Source organism: Anser brachyrhynchus (assembly GCF_964034855.1).
Source record: "Anser brachyrhynchus genome assembly, chromosome: 2".
Taxonomy (NCBI): domain Eukaryota; kingdom Metazoa; phylum Chordata; class Aves; order Anseriformes; family Anatidae; genus Anser; species Anser brachyrhynchus.
The window spans coordinates 24262038-24282783 of NC_137695.1; the positions used below are offsets into that span (position 1 = coordinate 24262038).

General features: G+C 38.5%; 2 protein-coding genes across 7 annotated transcripts in view; one reads left to right on the forward strand and one right to left on the reverse strand.

Moving 5' to 3' along the window:
* The window catches only part of LOC308190792 (uncharacterized protein), a 103060-nt gene extending 102726 nt beyond the window's left edge, over nt 1-334 (reverse strand). The window contains exon 1 of the mRNA XM_080582525.1: nt 73-334. Coding sequence (XP_080438651.1) covers nt 73-121 — 49 coding nt within the window. The 5' untranslated portion in view covers nt 122-334. The remainder of the gene's footprint in view (nt 1-72) is intronic.
* STEAP2 (STEAP2 metalloreductase) lies at nt 205-19506 on the forward strand. Of its 6 annotated transcripts, none has more exons than XM_080582499.1 (7): nt 205-339; nt 608-742; nt 1944-2118; nt 4995-5519; nt 7215-7742; nt 8787-8951; nt 13771-14511. In XM_080582499.1, exons 4-7 carry the CDS (start codon nt 5028-5030, stop codon nt 14053-14055), a joined length of 1470 nt encoding a protein of 489 aa, XP_080438625.1. In that variant the 5' UTR covers nt 205-339; nt 608-742; nt 1944-2118; nt 4995-5027; the 3' UTR covers nt 14056-14511. The 6 variants fall into 6 exon arrangements, with proteins under 6 accessions (XP_080438625.1, XP_080438626.1, XP_080438628.1 ...); XM_080582500.1 differs by having other exon boundaries at nt 1949-2118; XM_080582502.1 differs by having other exon boundaries at nt 608-647.
* Nucleotides 19507-20746: the final 1240 nt, after the last annotated feature.

Below are 20746 nucleotides of genomic sequence, written 5' to 3' on the forward strand. Positions count from 1 at the left end.
ACCAGCCCCACCACACCAGCCCCACCACACCAGCCCCACACGGGCAGCGCGGGCACCCACCACCAACCCCACCCGGCCTGGGCGGCGGCGGCAGAGCCGCTCTCCAGCCGCCCTCACCCATCTCCTCGTCGCCCCTCGCCCTCCCCACAACCGGGCCGGGCCGAGCCGTTCCCCACCACCCCGCCGCCGTCCCCGGCTGAGGCCGGCGGTGCCCGGGAGCGGCCGCAGGGGGCGGGCAGCAGCGGCGGGGTGGCGCCGCCTCCCCGCCCGCCCGGCGCTGCGGGGCCGAGGCTGAGGAGCCGGAGCGGCGGCGCTGCCCCTGCGGGCGGGCGGGAGGAGGTGAGCGGGGCTGGAGGGGGGCTCCCGGCGGGGCTGCGGCCCCCTCGGGCCGCCCGTGAGCGGCGTTTCCCCGCGGGGGCTCCCCGCTCGCCCCCGGCCGGGCTTCGGCGGGCCTGGCGGTGGCGCGGAGCCGGGCCCGGCCGCTCTGCCCCGGGGCTGCCGGGCGGCGGAGGGGGCCGGGGAGGGCATTTTGTGGCCGGAGGGGCTGGGGGGAGAGGTCGGGGCGGCCGCTCCCCTCACGGGCAACGTTGTCGTGATGTCGTTACAGCCGCAGACGGGCGCTCCGCGCTGCTATGAGCTCGTCCCAGGTAGGTACCCGCCGCCGCGGCTCCGGCAGTCCCTCGGTGTCCTCCGCCACCTCCGCCACCACCACCAGCAGCCGCCGCTCCGGAGCTCCCACACCGTAAGTTGTCGCCGGAGCGGGGCCCCGCGGGCAGCACCGAGCCCATTCCTCACGCCAGCACCTCACTGAGCCACGGCCAGGCTTCGCCTGCTCGCTTTTCTCCTCCAGGGATTGTTCTGCCCGGAGCAGTTTCTCACAGCCGGGTCCCCCGTCTGGCTGATGTAGCTCTGCTGTGTTTTCCTAGGTTTATCTAAGGACAGTTGTCAAGTTTATATCATTCCTATTGTCAAATTTATATCGTCCCTCTTATTTTTTGTATCTGCAAAGCCAGTTATTTTGTAAAAGGTGTTTTTTTTTTTCTTGCAGTGTGCTCCTGAACAACCCATGTTAGCTACTTACCAGCTTTCCATCTGACTGTTTACAAGTTGATTGCTCAATAACTTGTAGTAAAATCTTTCCAAAGACTCAAGTTAGGCTAACGAGTCTTTACCTCCCTTGGACCTCCTCCTCCCCTCTCTTGGAGCTATGTGCTAGTCTCCGTCTCGTGTCCTCTCTGACTTCTAAAGGCATTGCTTGGGTCAGCTCTTCAAGCATCAAGGGAGGATTTCATAAGTGTCCGCTGACTTGAAAATCTTTATCTTATCTTGGTCTTTTAACCTACCTCCTTCCACTTTGACCTCACCTTCTGTCTCCCTGCAAGATTAATTTCATTAAATATTTAGTCACAATTAACCTTTCTGCTGGGGTCTGACATAAGACATTTCACACTTTCATCCTGTTTTGCATCACCTGTGATTTGTTCCTTTTGCTCCTTTGCAAGTAATGAACCTTGACTTCTTTCTTTTTCTTTTATTGTCTTCAAAGAACCTTTGCTTGCTACCCTTTATGTGCTTTACTAGTAGAAACTCATTTCTGTACCATGGTTGTTCTCATTTTATTGCTACATGGTAGCACTGGCTCTTAATAATGATCCTTAGCCATGTGCCCCCACTTTTTTTTTTTTTTTACCTTTTGTGTGATTTTTTTCAGATCATTAAAGTACTCCTGATGCAGTTAAGACAGTCTTACACACTTTTGCTTTTGAACTGCTTTTGTGCACTGAGTCCCTTTTGTGCACTGAGTCCCTTTCAGTAACTGCCAGCTCTCTGCTTTCTTCCATCTCTTAGATTATTTGCCCAAGGCTCATGCTTGTCTGTTCCCTGAGGTTGTTTTTATGAAGTCTGTTAGTTTTATCCCATTCCTCACATTCTGCTTTCCTTAGAACAGTGAGAATCTGTGGACAGTGGACCGCGTTCAGCTCAGAAGAGCAATTTGTCATGTCCTATTCCATGATGTCCCCTCTCAAGGATTCTTTGGACAAAAACTGGAAGTAGGCTGCGGTATGGCTAAACAGTACCAGTAGCCCACTTTCTCTTGGCAGTTCCATTTCTGTTCCTGTAAGTTTTGCAGTACTTTCATATCCCATGGCATGAACTGAAATGGGCTCTCTAATCACATGGTGAATATTCATGCATGCATATTCTGTGACATCTACTTGATGTATATCTCTTGTCTGGTCAGAATACAATTATTCTCATTATGTTCCCAGATGTGAACCCATCGTGGTACAGGAAATGCTGGCGTTTTGGTCATGTGTTAGCTACATTTTGGGTCATGTGGCAAGAAAGAAGTCAATGTTTGTTTCAATGCATGCATAAAAATCTGTGTGCTCTACCTCTACCAGAATGCGTCATTGTCGGAATCTTTTATTAGAACACCGATTTTGTGGTCGCTTTCACATACTATTTTCCATCTTTAGAATCTCAGTCCAATTTCAGCGATCTCCTCCCTTTAGTCAAAAACTGAAATGAAAAGTACCCACTGAAGTACATTTTTCTAATAGCTTCCTCCAAGCTTCTGGAACACAAAGCTACTCTTGATTGTAGGAGCTTGTTCAACACACTTAGTGTGTTCCCAGCTAACGACTGGGTAAAGTTCCCCACTGGTTACTGTTGTATCAGCCCTTAGATGATTGCTCAGAAAGAGTTTCATTCTCCTTTCTGTGTGGTTTGTTCTTGATAGCTCCCAAGACAGCAGCAACCTGGTGCTTTCCCTTTACTCCTCCTTGACCTGCCTTTCCTTATTGCTTCATTGATTTTCAGAGCTCATTCCTATTCTACAGTGCGGAACCACCTGTGTCAGAACTGTGGTTTCATGCAAAGGCTTCTTTCCTGGGGATTGTGTTTTTGTTTTTGCTTTTTATGTCTGTCTTTTTGTGTTTGTTACAGCTTTACTGAAGTTTTGTGACCTCTCCAAAGCTATAGCAGTATTTCTTTTAATTTTCTGAGAGCCTTAGATTGCTCACGGCCTCCCTTACTGCAATGGTGAATTTGAGTCTTAAAACTCTCTAATCATTTTTTTTTTAGTTGTGTGAAATCTGTCACACAATATCTGTCAATAGGTCAGTACTGTGCTTGATAGTACAAGAAAAACTTTTCCTTGTTCCACATGAAAGTAACTTTTGGATAAGATCCTATGGTTGAACCGGACATACACAGCATATATTATTCTTATGAGAAGGATATACATGTATTGTCTCCTTAAAACTGTAGCAGCCAGGAATAAAAAGGCTTTGAAAGGTCTCTAGACCTAATTATTGTATTGAATAGGCAGAGGAGAAACGAGCTATGTTTTTGAATAGGAGGGGAATCTTAATGAGAAACATTTTGTTTTCATTGTTATTTCTAAGTTATTGGAGCAATATCAGAGGAAAGTTAAGGGTGTGTTTTTGTTGTATTCTTTTTTCTTGTGGTCATATAATGCTCAAAACTAAGCAATCAGTCTGTAATGTGACACTGAAATAATAGAGATTGTCTGCTGAATGGTGTTGTGATGTAACTCAGAGACATCCAGTACCGAATCCAGTTGTCAGCCTTGAAAAATGCAACTTTCTACTCCCTGAGAGTTCCATTTTTTAATTCAGACAGAAGTTGAAGGTCATAAATGATATGGTATTATACCTGGACCAGTACTCGTATGCCACAACAGTCCTTATAGTTGGAGTACATCTGCCAAGGTCACTCCATGCTTACCCTGAAATCCACCACGAACAAATAGAGAGTGAATATGTAGCTACTTCAGTCTTCAAATATTTTAAATTTAAGTAGTAAAACTTGCCTAGATTAAACTCTAGCTTTTAGATTAGTGAGTCTTAATTTCCTTTATGAATATATACATGCTGTCATACAAAGATCTGTTTAAAATATAAAGAGGAGTTTCTGTGTGCTGACAGAATTATTGTTCTTTCAAGGAGATGCAATTATTTCACCCTTTTGTCTTTCATACAGCCTTTGTTGAATTCCCTGAAAAAAGTTGATACTTTTTTTTTGAAAAACATCATGAGATTCATCATGACAAAATAACAAACATAATCACAGTAATAATACATATTATATGTATGCAGGTTTTATATGTGTAGCTCTTATCACAGTCCTCTTAGAACTGTAAGTGAACATCACTGTCCTGTTTTCATCCCCTTTCCGAATAGCACTGCACTATGTTCAGAATAGCACTGCACTCTAAGTAATTGACTTCTGTCAAAACTGATTGTGTTTGCTGTAATGCAGGTGATCAGAATACATGGCTCTCATCACAATCCTCTTTTAAAACTGTAAATGAGCTGTCTCAGCTTCATAGACAGGATACCTGAGCAGCATAGCTAAGATCAGGATTTCCACACCTAAGTCCCTCTAAATCAGATAGTTCTCACTGGACAGAATTTGATACCTGCATGTAATGAATGTGTTACTTAGAATTAGTCAAGAGTTACTTACTGATCACACTTTATACTGAAGAAATCTAACTTCTTGCCCTCCTTTTCATCTTTGTTCATTAATCACTGACCTCGCTGCCGTCTCCCTACAAACCTTTGCATTCTCTAAACCCTTCTGCATTATGCATTTTTTTTAACCGGGATCAGCAGTCATGAATCTTTATGCCTTATTGAATTGCTGATTTTAATTAAAGTGGTTTTAAAAGTGTATGTACGATCTTTCCTATACTCTTTTATTTCCTTTTCAGTTTTTTACTACATACTTATTTACTTCTGTATTATTAAAATACTTGAAATTCTTGTGTTTCTCCTTGTATTTGTGACACATATGCACTAATCAATTTTGTCTTGCTACTTTATGAAGGAGAAAATAGAACATGAAAATTAGAACCACAGAATTTGCATCCAGAGGTGTGCATGGATTTTGATAGTTCATTAAAATGTATGACACTGCTTTTTTTCCTTCTTTTTTCTCTTCTCTTCTTTTTTTTTTTTTTCCAGAAAAAATCATTGTAGGTTCGGTGGCTTGGAAGTATGGAATCAATCTCTATGATGGGAAGTCCTAAAAACCTCAATGAAACTTTTCTACCAAATGTTGCCAATGGCATCAAGGATGCCAGTAGGATCACAATAGGCATCATTGGAAGTGGAGACTTTGCAAAGTCACTGACCATTAGGCTTATCAGATGTGGGTACCACGTGGTTGTAGGAAGCAGAAACCCTAAACTCGCTGCAGAGTTCTTTCCCCATGTGGTTGATGTCACTCACCATGAAGATGCAGTAGCCAAAGCAAACATCATTTTTGTAGCCATTCACAGAGAACATTACGCCTCTTTGTGGGACCTCAAGCATCTACTCATCGGTAAAATTCTGGTTGATGTCAGCAACAATACAAGAGTAGACCAATATCCAGACTCCAATGCAGAGTATTTGGCATCACTTTTCCCAGATTCCCTGGTTGTCAAAGGATTCAATGTTGTTTCAGCTTGGTCTCTACAGTTAGGACCAAAGGATGCCAGCAGACAGGTAAATTTTGTATCATTTGATTTGTTTGTAAGATGAAAAAAACAGGAAAAACTCATGGGATTCGCCTTGCCAGACTTAATGTGTCCAAAGTGTTGGGTCTTTAATTTGAGTTGGAGTAGCCGATAAAACTTTTGGAGTCCAGTTTATTCTACGTTCATGTATAGAATAAATGGTCCAAATTGTCCTCAGGGATGCCTGTGTATCTTTAAAGATTGCAGAGGAAATATAGGTACTAGCTTAGACTGAACAGCTGACCTTTAGATGACTACAGTAAGAAGAAAAGAATAGGGTTCTAATGTCTTCTGGAGGACATACATTATTTTGTATTTCTATTCTCTATGCAAGGATGGAGGAAGCATTTCCCAATATATTTTAGTTTAAATATTGGTTTGCATGGGGTGAACTGTTGAAAAAGATGCACAGAAATCTGAGGTCCTGATCCCAAGAAGTCAGTTCTTCTAAAATGCTTGCATTCAGTCTAACGGCAAAGTGAATATAGCCCAGTATTGAGCTTTCAGATTATCCCGAGATCATAAATCCAAGGAAACAGAAGGAGGCACATATGTTTCTAAGTGATCATTCGTTTGATCCAGGACTGCTTGGGAACACCATGTTCAAATTCTTTCCCAGTATATTCCCCAAATCTGTCCTGCATATAGAAAAAGCAGGTTTATGTTTTTCTTGCATTGCTGAAGCGTTACACGGACGTGCAAGAACCCCGTCCTTCACAGCTTTGTGGGCTCCGAGAGATACACGAAAACTGACTGGTGGAGCATAACTCCTGGAGACTACTGAGTTTTCTGGCACTGCAGGCAGATTTTAATGGAATGCAATCAATACAGAATTAGCATAATTTTAAAAAATAACCTCACTGTACTGTTTTTATCCCCTTTTAGAGTAGCACTCCACTATCAGTAATTGACTTCTGTCAAAACTGATCATGTTTGCTGTAATGCAAATGATCAGAAACCAGTGGTGGGCAAACTACCCCACTGTAGATTTTAAAGGGACATTAAAGTATTTCTAGCATTTCATAGCATTTTTTTTGCTATGAAGGAAATAAAAATAGTCTTTAGGAGGAGTTATTTGGCTGCTGGTTTTTTTTTCTGTTAAACATTCATTTTTTGTGGAAATCTGGATCATGAAGTGAAGCTTAAATTATTATATATGGATTAGACTGTTTTCTGCTTTGCTTTCTGTTTGTGCTACAGCTGTTTTGGGGTCATCATTTAAGATGCCTGTATATTTGAGAGACAAGAATTTCTGAAATTATTTTAATCATTTCAGGTTCAATCCAATCCTATAGACATCTCAATATGGGGAATGAGACTTTTCAATGTGTGGATTACCCTGACATCCCACAATCATCTTGTTGTTAACTTCAAGAAAATGCCAATTTCGTTTTCATTACTTTGTTCCTAAATCAGTGTGCATGTTTTCATCTTGGCTGGATTTGTGTATGGTTTCATTTTTTATTTCTATTTCTATTTCTATTTATTTTCTATTATTTATCTTGGTGCTATAATCTGAGATAGCAAGGTACAGTTTTAGGAGCAGTGCTGTGGTTTTGTCCTGGAGGCTGGTGGGGAGTTATTTTTTGTTTGTTTGTCTGTTTTGTTTCTGTTTTGTTTGTTTGCTTTGTTTTAACCTTCAAGTCTTTTTCTGTGACTGCAATCCACCTGACTTTTCCAACAGGTCTATATATGCAGTAACAATGTTCAGGCTCGCCATCAAGTTACTGAGCTTGCCCGTCAGCTCGGTTTTATTCCTATTGATCTGGGGGCATTGTCATCTTCAAGGGAGATTGAAAACTTACCTCTGCGACTGTTCACACTGTGGAAGGGGCCTGTGGTGTTGGCCATTAGCCTGGCAACGTTTTTCTTCATCTATTCCTTCATCAGAGATGTAATCCATCCATATGTCAGAAGTCAACAGAGTGACTTTTACAAGATCCCCATTGAGATTGTGAACAAGACTCTGCCAATTGTTGCCATCACTCTGCTCTCCCTAGTGTATTTATCAGGGCTTATTGCAGCTGCTTATCAGCTTTACTACGGTACCAAGTATAGGCGATTTCCACCTTGGCTGGACAACTGGCTGCAGTGCCGAAAGCAGCTTGGGCTACTCAGTTTTTTCTTTGCCACAGTGCATGTGGCATACAGCCTCTGCCTACCCATGAGGAGATCAGAGCGATATTTGTTCCTCAATATGGCATATCAACAGGTAAGGCAATGTTTAGCTAAGTAAGCCAAAAATGGTTTGGTTGTACGTGTGACCCATGAACACAAAAATTCATGTTTTCTGAATATGTCCCGCTGTTTTCAGTGGAAAATCTTTAGGGTGATCGTAGGCAGAGGTAGTGCTTAGTAAGAAAGGAGAGTAAAAGAAATATCTGTGCATGGTTCTCGTCTCGGTCAGACTGCATTCAAGTTTGTGTAGTAGGTGGAATCAAGGATGTGTTCTGCTTAAATCCCTGGCAGTAACATACACAAGGAGAATGTAGACTAGACAGGATAAGAGCAACACCACAGGCAACTTCTGAGTTTCTAAGGTAAGTTCCTCTCTGTGTATTAAGACGCGGGGGATGTATGTATATCAGAAGAGCATTTACAAGTGTCAAGAAGTACTAAGGGCAGATGCTGTGATAATATTCACAGATACATTTATGTTCATAAGATGAAAATTCTGTTACTTTGTAACTTTTTGGACCAATGGTACAAATATTTTATTCATCATTAGAAATTCTGTGAACAGCATCTATTACAAGCAGTAGAGATTGACTGAATGTTCCCAGGAGCAATTGGTCTTGCATAATCCTGAAATAATCTCTAACAAATCTCTCATCCTTTAGAATCCACAATGTTTTAGTTTGTTACATCATTTAGAAACAGTTGTGGATTCACCTAGTTTATGTTATAGAATATAGGTTTCCAATGTCTGAAGAACACTTCAGTGTTGCTTTTCTACAGTTTAGTAGAATGTACAGACATCTCTTTTTATACGATAATTGTTATTAATAGTATATAATGTTATATTTTCTTTTACCAACTCATCTAAATTTTCCTGCTTAACATATTTTTAATCTAACAGAAGCCAATAGCAGCAGTAAGGAAATAGTTTATTGGGTGGGGGGTTTTTTGGTGGTTTTTTTTTTTCCTTCAACACAGGAGGAAACCTCTGAAACATTTGACCCCATTTTATAGAGACTTCTGTTGATACTTACACTGTTCTGGAGAATAAAGTGCTTCCTTTCTACTCCTTCATCAGGTTCATGCAAACGTTGAAAATTCTTGGAATGAGGAAGAAGTGTGGCGAATTGAAATGTATATCTCCTTTGGAATAATGAGTCTTGGATTGCTTTCTTTGCTGGCAGTAACTTCCATCCCTTCAGTAAACAGTGCCTTAAACTGGAGGGAGTTCAGTTTTATTCAGGTGTGTTACTTTTTAAATAAGAGGTTTTTTGTTAGTTGTTGTTACTAACTCCTTTTTATTATTATTATTATTATTATTATTATTATTATTATTATTATGAAAAGCACTTTGCAACATGATAGTGTGTTGTTTTTCCTATCAGCTAAGTTAATAAAAACAATATAAAAGCTGAGTTTAGACTTAGCAAATTATTAATGGACAAAACATAGGCTATTTTCTAGGCTTGTTCCAGTAGAACAAGCTCTTGAGTAGCATTGCCCCTTTGTACAGTGATTCAAACAGACCTCTACCACAGTGTTTCTAATACTGTAGAGAATCATCAGTTGTGAATGTTGTTGCCCAGAAATCATGTCTGTCTCTGATATCCCAAATTGTTTTGGAGATGCCTCCATTTTACCTAGCCTGATTTCATAATGCAGGTGGCAGCAGCAAAAATTCCAGCCTGCTTGATCAAGGGAAAAAGACTTCAAGAGGAGAAGTAGTGCAGGCTCAGCTCATTTCTTCAGAGAATGAATTTTGAAGAAGTGAGGGATATGAAGGTTGAGCAGTGATGCAGAAGGAAGTAACTGTATCTCCCCTACCAGGACCTAAGAGTCTAGCAGAATACTTGGAGTTGATGCAGTACAGAGCTGACTGCTAGCCAAAACGAATATCTGATTATCTCTTCATGATTCAGAGAGAAAATGCTCATAACATCCAGATGGGAGAGCCACAGAACCAGACAGTGATAAAGAGTGTGCTCAGTAGGAGATCCTAGGTGACGGAAACTTAGTATGAAATTTGGCAGGTATCTTAGCATGACCCAGAGTAGGTGCTAACTGAAGAAAGAAGCAGGAAGGAAGCTGTGGCTAGTAAACTAATGCATTCGATTTCTTAACTCCTCTTCAGCACCCATCTTTTTCTCCTCTAAATATATTTGGCTAATGAACAAAGATAGATGTGGGTAAGAAATGAAAGAGAATTCATATATTATCAGAGCAGACAGAATAGCTTGGCTAAATCAATACACTGCAAACAGAAAGGGACACTTTTTGAAACCAGTCCTGAAGTGTTCACATAAAATACATGGAAACGGAAAATGTCAGCAAGCAGTACTGCACCTGGTCCTTCAGTCTTCAGGGAGTTTATCAGTTAAATTAGCATTATGTAACGTAGGCATAAATAACTACTGCTTTTGTTTTCCAGTCCAAGAGTTCACACCCAAAGCACACCACTCAAAATGGCAATGGACAGAACAGATTGGCTTTGAAAGCTTACCTTTCTTAGTAAAAATGAGCACAAATCAACCATTTAGGATGGTTGGAAGTAGGAACGTCTTTTTGTAGACGTTCCTTTTATTTGCTAGCACAATTCTAAAGTTTTCTGGGGACATTATTACTAAAACCTTTCTTGCCCAAACACTTCAAGGAAGAGCTGCTCTGCCTTGTTTCTCCCACAAGAACAGAATACTTTTCCCCCAGAATACAGAGGTATGAGGTGTAGGTATTTAGCAAGTTTATGAGTAAGATTCCAGTCAGAATTGCTACAGGCAGTTGATAAGTTTAGCAATATCCTCTTCTTGGGAGAATCTGAGGTATACCTCAAATAAACATAGGCTTTGGAAAATGCCTATTGTATGTTTGCAGTGTTAGGAGTTACTCAACCACTGTGAAGGTAAAAATCCCTGAAGCAGATTTGTTTCACAGCACAGTTCTGTCTCCGTATATGTACGTCTTCCTGGTAATATTTTATGGATTTTTCTCCTGCATCTTTTTTACTCCTTTAGCACTTTGTTTTGTGTGTTGTTTTTTCCCCCCAACAATGCCAGTTTGTCCAATTTATCAGTAGCCTTGGCTGGGAATCCCGTACATTGGCTAAAAAATAACTTTGATCAGGAAGGAAAAGAAACAAAATAGAGACGACTGACAGAAAAGACAAAAGAATTGGCAAGTCCATTGGAAACATGCTAATATATTACTAAGCTTCCAGGAAACACAATTTAGTGGAAGATTAGGAAGCAAAGCAACCAAAGATGTTCTTTCCTTCTTGTCAGCAGCCTTTCTAGAGCCTTGCCGGAGGGGTTCTCAGGATTTACAGCTACTATTGCTACACACTCACCCACCAGTATGAAGTTACCAGTCAAGTATTCCTTCTTGCTGCTTTCAAGCAGTCCTCTGCTCTTATAACGTCAGCTTGCTGTGCCTCTCCTGGTCTCCCTTTGGTAACATCAGCATAATTGACCTTTGAGCTCTTGTACCCATGTTCACCCCTTTCTTTTTATGCCTTAAGAAGTAAGGAAAAGATGACAGAATTCCAGTATGTATATTCCCTCTAAGGCACAACTACATTTGAGGAGATCCATTGTCTTTAATCCCTGCATTCCCTCCTCCACGTTGTCCAGTCATAAAACTCGGCAGAAGAAAGTAACCTTGCACACCTGAGTGACAGCTGCTCTCCCTTTCACCTTCCGAGTATTAAACAAATTGCTGTCTAGCAGTTAATAGCTTCCACAGCACAGTCATCGTTTATTGCTCAATTGAAACATCTTTTCTGTTAGCATCTATAAGGATGGGCAGCTTTGGCTTTCTGAGGCTACTGCTGATCAATATTTGTACTATGATCCAGTGCTGCCAACCAGTTTTATTTTACTGTTCCGCTGCCCATCAGTGCCTTTTCCTGCACTAGTGGCTGTCTTTTTGTCCAAGCCCACTTCAATCAGTTCTTCTGAGTTTCCTCATTTCATTACTGCGCATTGCTATAATGCTGCAATTGCAGGCACTGCTGTAGTCTTTGAGCATCTGCAGATACAGGCAAGATCAAGTGCGTAGTCTTTATAACAAACACAAGCATTGTACTGACAGCCTCTCGCAGTGAGTTTTTACTTAAGTAGCCAAGGCAACCAGTCTTGCCTGTTCTTCTGGAAAAGTCATTGTCAGTAACTGCAAGCTGGGAAAAATGACATTTCTTAACGGGAATTTCTAGTGCAGATCCGCCCTAAATAAACAAACAAATGAACAGAAACGCTGCAGAACACTAAGTTGTGTGGAGAACGTCCTCTTTCTAGCTAAGCAGTTCCGTTACTGTCAAAAGTACAGCACTGAAATACAACAACAGAGGCAATTAAGAGCCTAGGGGAAGAAAACACTGTCAGTAGCTGACAAACTCCTCTGGGACTTTCTTTGGAGTCATATTATTACATCCATATTATTACATGAGTCGTTGAAATAGACCAGTACGTACTACTAGCAGGTGCCCTGCCAACACTTCAGAGAAGCATACAATAACTTTTCACAGGGTAAAAAAAGAACTGAATAGAGTCCCTGTGCATCACATTTCTTTCTCGTCCTTATACTGTTAGTTCGTAATGTTCATATCAGTACTTGCTAGCTTCCATTTTGACCATTAGATACAAAAACATACATAGATGTGTCAAAACTAGTTTGTGGATGGAGTTTTTAAAAAGTATTAAAACGATTTTGAAAATTCTGGGAAGAGCCTGTACAGCATTTCCCTCATTCTTTTTCAAGAGTTGCTACAGTTCTCATCAGAAAACGTGATGAAGAAATGGGGGATATGATTCACTCATGCCTTTTTCCCTGCTGGCAGCGATATAAAAGCAATGACTTCAGGACAGCCACACCAGCAAAAATCTGCAATAACTTATCAGACGTCAGGGTTGATAGTATTGTTTACTGTCTGAATTTCTTACCAGAATTTCTGTTCAGATGCTTCATTTGCCATTTTAGTATCCACAAATTATCATCTTGGATTGTTTCATTTCTTGTAGAATCGTTCTTCTTAAAGAAAAGTACATGCTGCAGCATATCTAAAACCTAGGTGGCTCTGATATGTCTCCACATTAGCAAAAATAATGGATAAATATTGGCAAGTTAACAAACATGGTAGCAATTAATGAAAGTATTTCTCCTTTTATACCAGTTAATCCTTGCAAATGGTATTAGCTCAGACATTCTCCTGTCCCTAGAAATTGGTTAATCTCGGTGCAGAAAAAATTCTTTTGCTATTGTAGACCCTGGTAGTCCTTTAACCATGGTTTGGAAAAGTCAAACTTAATATATTTAACTCAACTCTGCAGATCAGTGGCATTTAAAAGGGCAGATTCACAGAAACTGTGAATGACTCCCACAGAAGAATGACTTGGGTTAAGTGAGAAGAGGTCTTCTGCAGGGTGCTGTGCGAACCTTCTACTTGCCACTTAATCCAGCACTACCCATCTAAGAACTGCACTGTTGCCTTGTGCCATTCTGCCCAAATCCCTTAGTCCCAATATTCCCAGTAACTAGTGGATGGCAAGAGGTAAGGGATGGTTTATGCGAAGTTCAAACTAGTGCCTATAGGTCATCGTGAGGAAGAAGCAAACGGCAACTCTTGAAGCAATAAAGCTTTGGATCAATAAACCCAGATCTCTTCCAACAGAATTGCACTGTTCTATAATTAGCATGAATCTTGTTGCCATCTAACCTCATAGGTGAGAAACAGGAAAATTAATTGCAAATCCAACTGATGTTGTTGTGGTAATTTTGCTGAGATTATTCCTTATACGTGTCTTGTAATTGACTTCCATTACTTACAATTTGGACAAAGATTGCTTTCATTTCAGTTTTGACTACAGCCTATAGATTCTAGTGTTTTAAGTCAGTGCTCAATTCAGTTCTTAGTTGGACATATAAACTTAAGAACACATTGATAATTTAAAATAGTTCATAGTGCATTAACACAATGTCTAATAGAAATATTAAATTCATGGGTTAGAAGTGTCTGATGAAGGACCAAGTGCTATTATCTCATCTTTTTTCCCCATTTTCTCTTTTTTTCAAAGTCTACTCTCGGATATGTTGCTCTGATCATAAGTACTTTCCACGTACTGATTTATGGATGGAAGAGAGCTTTTGAAGAAGAGTATTACCGATTTTATACACCACCAAATTTTGTTCTTGCCCTTGTTCTGCCCTCCATTGTAATTCTAGGTAAGATCATTTTACTTTTGCCGTGTGTGAGTAGGAAACTAAGGAGAATTAGAAGAGGATGGGAGAAAAGCCATGTTATAGAAGAAGCAAGTGGGTCTGTTCCACATCTTTCCCCAGAAAGGATAACTGTGATGTGACGGTAGACTATTATTTGTTACTACTGTTACAGATGTTTGGTTTTTTGTTTGTTGTTCTTTTGTCATAAACTTGTATTTTCAGGAGTTTATGTAATGTCTGAGTAAAGTCACTGTGGACTTGCTTGGCGTACAGTACAAGCTCTCAAAGAAACTATAAGACATTTATAACTAGGAAACTGCTCCTTCAGATAACTACAAATACTTTATTTTGAATTACAGAGGGAAGATAATTATGAAATCAGAAAATTTTAATGCGTCTTTGCACAGTTGTATCATGACAGTATTTCATTATAACCATACTTTTGAGATATTTCTTTGACTCAGAGCATGTGTCAGAGTGCTTTTTATTAATACCACATTTTTCCGGGCAGTGTTTCTTTTATTTAAACCACACTTCTGTGTTAGTGAGTTCAACATATGGGCTAATAGAGTTAGTAATTTAGGAAATAATCAGATATTTATCACATATTTATTTGTGTGTGGTTTTACAACATTCCATGATTTGAATATGCAAAACCAATTTCACTTATGGTTTAATTATACACCTTGTAAGCAAATGGTATTGTACTAACAGGGGCTCTTTTTCAAAGAATCACGTAGAATTTTACACTTTAGCATCTCTTTATTTCTGTGTCATACAATGAAAATTCAAAATATTCTTGTGTAAAAAAACTTGCAAGTACATGTGCAAAGCAACTAGTTTTTGATTTAAGAATGATTTTGAAATATCAGAAATAATACTGGGAGTTCTGCAACAATAAAAGTCTGTTTTCACTTTGAGGCTTCCAGTATGTTGCTACAACATGGAAGCATCACATTACTCATGCTCTGTGTTTCTACACTGAAGTTTCAGTAGTTATAAATGAATTTCCCAGAATCTGTCTTAAAATCTTACTATCTTTTTGTGCAAATACAACCTTCTATTTTTATAATAAAGTCTTACTTTTACACCAGATGTTTCTGGGATATGCCTCAATTTTTAAGAAACAAAATTATTCTTAGTCCAAAAAATGAAATTTTACCTCTGAAACTTGGCATTTGCATTTCCTTTGAGATTCAAAAGAACATTCAAAATTGTTTATTACCACTGCTTTTCTGGTTTTACTCTTAACAAAATAGCCAACCCAACTCATGTACCTTCAGGCTACTCCTACTTAATTAGGAAAATCTTTATTTTAATGAATGAGAATAGGTCCAAATATTCCTTAGATATATGGAATTATATTTTTCATATCTATTTTTGCACTATTTAGGATCTCTGACTTTCTTAGCTGAAACTTCACTTACTATTTCTTTGCATGAAATTGTCATCAATATATGATGCCTGTCAGAAATGCACAGTACTTAAGTTGAATATATAATTAAACATTATTAGTCCTGTAAGTCTGAGTACCTCTGTAATGAAACCAACAGCTCCACAGAACAAACAGAATCTAGAATCAAATTCTGCTCTCAGTTACACCAGCCTAAATCTAAAGAGTTTGTGTTAGTTGTTCATAATTTCAATTCAAACTCAAAAATCTACTACAATTTTGTTTTAATTGTAGTATTTGTATTCTCCAAACATCAAGCCCATGTTACATTTTGGGTTTGTTGCAAATCAAAAAACAGCTAGATTTTTTTTTCCAATTTCAAGCACATTCAATTCCAACGTTGAAATGAAATTTTCACACCAAATATAATATTTGCATGCATTTTTTTTCCAGAATTGAAGCATTTATGTCTTTAAACATCCTTTGTATGTAATATGTCGTCAGTAAATCTTTTTTCTCTTTGAAAATGGAGGTTTCTGAAAACATGTTTTGGAAAAAATAGAATTCAACCATATTTCATAGAATAATAGAATCATAGAATGTTTTGGGTTGGAAGAGACCTTAAAGATCACCCCTTTCCACCCCCCCTGCTGTGGGCAGGGACACCTCCCACGGACCAGGTTGCTCAAAGCCCCATCCAGCCTGGCCTTGAACACTGCCAGGGATGGGGCATCCACAGCTTCTCTGGGCAGCCTGTGACAGTGCCTCACCACCCTCAGAGTAAAGAATTTTTTTCCTAATATCTAATCTAAATCTTCCCTGTTTTAGTTTAAAACCATTACTCCTTGTAATCACTGCACTCCCTGATAAAGAGTCCATCTCCTGCTTCCTTGTAGGGCCCCTACTGATTTTCAGGGGCCCTTGTGGGACCCCTAGTGGTTGTGATGATTTTCATGTTTGTCAACAGAAACATGAGAGCTGCGGGGGGTCGGGAACAGAAAGAGAAAATTATTTTGTTTCACCTAGTTTTGAAAAGTAAGCTATTGGTTAGACAAGGGTCCATTGAGACTTTTCTGCAGTAGCAGACTAGTGGCAGATTCTTCCAAAAAGAGCATCTGTCCAGTGATTCATCCTCAGACATAACCCCTCAGCCTCTCAAAAATCGATGATTTAGGACTTCTTTGGGACAGATACTGCCTCTGGACTATTGTATTGTACTTCCTCCAAAACTTAGAAATTATAAACTTTGAAACTTTCCCAGCATTTTTTTTTTTCCTGGAAGGAAAAGATGGAAGAGAAAAAGAAATACATAAAAAAGTTTAATAAGACTATCAAATAAAAGTTTAATAAACCTACCAATAAACCTATCAAATTAATTTAAAAAAATTTTTGAATTCTTTTCTTAAAAAAATGATCAGATAATTTCAAAGCAATAGCCTTATTTTCCCTTTTCCAATATGCAGCTATTTCAGTGATAAATATGGTGATGCACAAGCCCAATGCTATTTTATCAAACAGTCTAGATACTAAGCAAAATATCTGTTATTGTTGCATATAGACAGGAGCCTAAACTAGTAGACGTCCAATAAAATGAAGCACAAGTGACGGTTACAACTGCTAACTTACTTTGCCTGTGCGTAAATACATTCCAATACAGAAAGCTGTCTATCTTCAAAAGGCTTGCAGCAGTACATGTAACTGAATTTCCTAGCTTTTTATTCCATTATTTCTGACAGAAACTACACAAAGCTTGGGCATTTGTGCTCCAATTTCTTTAAATAAAATTAATTAAAGAATTAGCATAAATAGTTCGACTGATACAACTATTCTCTTGGTTATAATAAGTCACGTACACAGGTGTTTGCAGGAATATTTGCTTGTCAGTTGTCTGGAAAGGATTTAATCTTCACACCCCTGGTATTGTTTGTGCAAAACTATTTCAACTCTTTGATATTAATTTCATGCTAGAGAAAACAGCGTGTATGAGTAATATTAAAATACACAAAGTCTTGGAGTATTTTAATGAGATAAATTCCATGCTACGTTCTGCCCCAGAATAGTGCCTGTGCATGAAACCTCATTAAAACTACTGGAATTGGACAGTGTAACTGAAAGCAGAATTTAATACCTCTGAACAAACTTAGGGTGGAAACCGTCACTGTTGACAAGCTGATTACATTTCAGCATTATGTATGCTGCTATTATTTTTATATTAATTCGATTTATGTAGAGTAATTAACATTCATCTTGCCTATAATTATCCGATTCTTGTTTGATGCAATAGCGATAGTGTTGCAGAAGTAAGATGCTGTACTAATTGAGCATTACTGTCTGAGTCCATACATTGTAATGTATCATGCAGCAACTCATGGTGTATACAGAAATGTATTTGCCCTCTTCCTATGCAAAGTTATTTCATCATTAAACTTCTTCAAGAATGTTAAACTGTTAAATTTTGAACTGCCAAAGGTGTCTGGAGGAAATAGTGGTGTGTTGTTTCTTTCTTCAAACTGCGTGTATTGAAAGTCTAAAATGTGGTTTAATTTTGTAAGTTACTTGAAAAGTTGAAATACCGAAGTATTGATAAATAGATGATATTTTTAGATCAAATATATGAATACATTTTGTGAAATATTTGTGCTATTAAATAATGTATGGTTTCCAGTTAGACCACGTATTTACTTCTAACTGGAATGACAAGATGACTTGTTATTTAATCTCATGTAGTGTTCTGTATTTTAAGGACCAATGCACACTTACAAGACACTGTAGGTCTGAAAATAACACTCCTGCATTTATTACACATTCCGTATCATACCATGTATATGTTTAGTCACATAAGGAATCTTCGTGTGATCAAACCCATTGGTTTCTATAGGAGAACTTGAGTAAGGACTTCTCATTAGAGAGAGACCTGAGGCTAAAAGTTCGGTTTCGATTGCCTAAATATATGAAAATAAATTCATTTAGACTTTTTTAGTTATTTAGGAAAATAAATATGTATTTTGAGGAATAGCTTGTTATGTATATTTTTTTTGGTAAAATTATTTAAAGCGTTTACTGATTGTAGGGATGTCCTGCCTAATGTGAAAACAACCTTCACTTCCCTCTATTACTGTTAGATAAAAGCAAAATAGTGCTTAATGTATAGTGCAAAACTTTACACATATTAGAAATCAGAAACCTCTGTGTATTTAGCAACAAGTTATTTGTTTTCTGTGGATGTTAAGGTATTTCTTCTTAACACTGTTTGAAATACAGTTCCATTCCAGATTCCATATTTGTCTTTAATTTTATTTTACAATTCTATTAATGGTGGCAACTGTGTACAAGTTAATTAGGTCCTCATGTTCTTGAATTATTTAGAGATTAATTATTTTGAAATTCCATTTTGCAAGTTCTTTGCTTATCTAGCTTGCGGTAATGGTTATTGTGAATTGGTGCCACATTTAACCTTTTGTTCTAACATTGTGCATAATATGATGTGCCAACATGAGAAGGGACATTTGCATTTTTACTTAGCATTAATTGGCTATAAAATATTGTGTGTCTATATATGCAATTAGCTATACATGCTGCCCAACTTGCACTAAGAAAAATTACTATTTAATATAAGGCAATGAGTTCCCAAGTGGATATAAATTTCACAGGTATGACTATAGCTAGGAAACAGCTTTCCTCTGAATGTGATAAAATCAAAGTTACATATAAATGCATAAAGATTAGATAGATCGAGTTTTAAGTATAATATTTTCAATGGTAGCAATATGCAGTGGTAGTAGTTACATATGCATAGTTCCTTTCAGATAGTACGTCTCCTAATGCACACGTTTTTGATTTCTTGGATGTTCATCCTGTAGTATTTTCCATCAATGTAATAAGTTGCAGTATTGATACTGTATCATTATATGATACTGCTTGAATTAACTAGATTGCAGTCTTTAAAACAAGTAACACATTGAACTGACTTGAACAACTTGTCGTTGTGTATTGTTTTTCATGTCTTGCTGGCAATGTCTTACAGTGAACATAGTTTGTCTTCCATATGCAGTCTTTTCCTGGTATTCTCTTTGTAGTCGTTTGTCAATTTGTTTGTGCTGTCTCTCTGAACAGGGCTATTATAAATTATTAGTAATGCTTTTACCTATTTTTCCATAGACTCTGTTTTTCACAAAAAATCAATAAAAAGTCAATGTCAGGTATGTGGCTTTTTCTTCTGTGCTTATACATAATAGATTTTACTTTGCCTTTCTTTATAACACATGTACTCTGATTAACATTTTCTCTGAGATGTAGCACTTGAATGCGAGTTCATAAAAAAAAATTCTAAAGAGCAGATTCACAGAAATAAACTGGAGAACCGTTTCCCTTACTTGACTGTAATGTACTCTCCATGTTTTCAGAACACAAAGTAGACACTGCAGTACTACCAGTAAATATTCAATCCACTAGTCATTCGACAAACATCTGTGGCAAAAGTGAGACTGCTGGGCACAAGTAAGGTGGAGACATTCTTCCTGTTTGGTTGTGCCTTACTGTTTGTGAAAGCATTACTGTTAAAATGAGAAAAACGGATGAACCACTATGCAGTCCTTCACTTTGAAAGTATATGCCTTTTTTTTTCCAAAGAGGCTTATGCCAACAGAAGAGTAAGGAGGAAAAGGATACATATGAGGTGAAACTCTGCTTAACATAAACAGCAATGTAAACCATTCTGCATTCAGAGAAGTCAAGATGCATGAGTCAGTGAAGCCAGCAGAATTCACATTTCTTTCGTATTAAGTTACATAGCTTCCCCAGATTCCTGGACAAAGACACTCCCTAGGAGCAATGGAATTTAGATATACTTTAAATTAAATATTTTATATTTGTGTTATGGCTGTCATAAAAATAACTTTTTGGTCCTTGAAATCTGTCTTTTCTTAGATTCGTTAAAACTTTGCCTTGTTTCTGTGCATCATAGTGCTTTTTTTACTGAGTGTTGATACTATACTAGCAGCTGGGAACTCCAGCTTACTTTTGTCCAACTGGTACTGTAGAAAAAATTAAGTTCTGTCTGCTGTGACTTACTGTGCTTCCTTTTAACAACAAAAATCAGCATGAAAGTCCCTGTCAAATCCCTAGCACCCAATGACCTAAGCACTGCATTGTCATGGTATAAGCAGGTAAATCCAGTTGTTGACAGTTCTGATGATTTCACAGGTTTAAGGTTGAGCTCTTTTTTTTTTTTTTTTTTTTTTTTCCCCCATTGGTTATCAAACACAGGAGGTCTGGAAGTACAGTACCACACTTTCTTGTCCCTATGTGCCCCCTTCTTTTTCCCCATCCTACTGACCAAAACAAGAAGTAAGAATGAAAAGAAGACAAGGGGTCAGCAGACTGATTCTTAGACTCTGATTTCTGTACTATAAGGAGCTTAGTGTCATGCTTGATACACA

Bases quoted from the DNA above. Each gene is read 5' to 3' on its own strand.
- STEAP2 (XM_080582498.1), top strand. From the start codon at position 5,028: ATGGAATCAATCTCTATGATGGGAAGTCCTAAAAACCTCAATGAAACT. The intron at 5,520-7,214 runs GTAAATTTTGTA...CTTTTCCAACAG, and splicing joins CAAAGGATGCCAGCAGACAG to GTCTATATATGCAGTAACAA. The intron at 8,952-13,770 runs GTGTGTTACTTT...TTTTTTTCAAAG, and splicing joins GGGAGTTCAGTTTTATTCAG to TCTACTCTCGGATATGTTGC.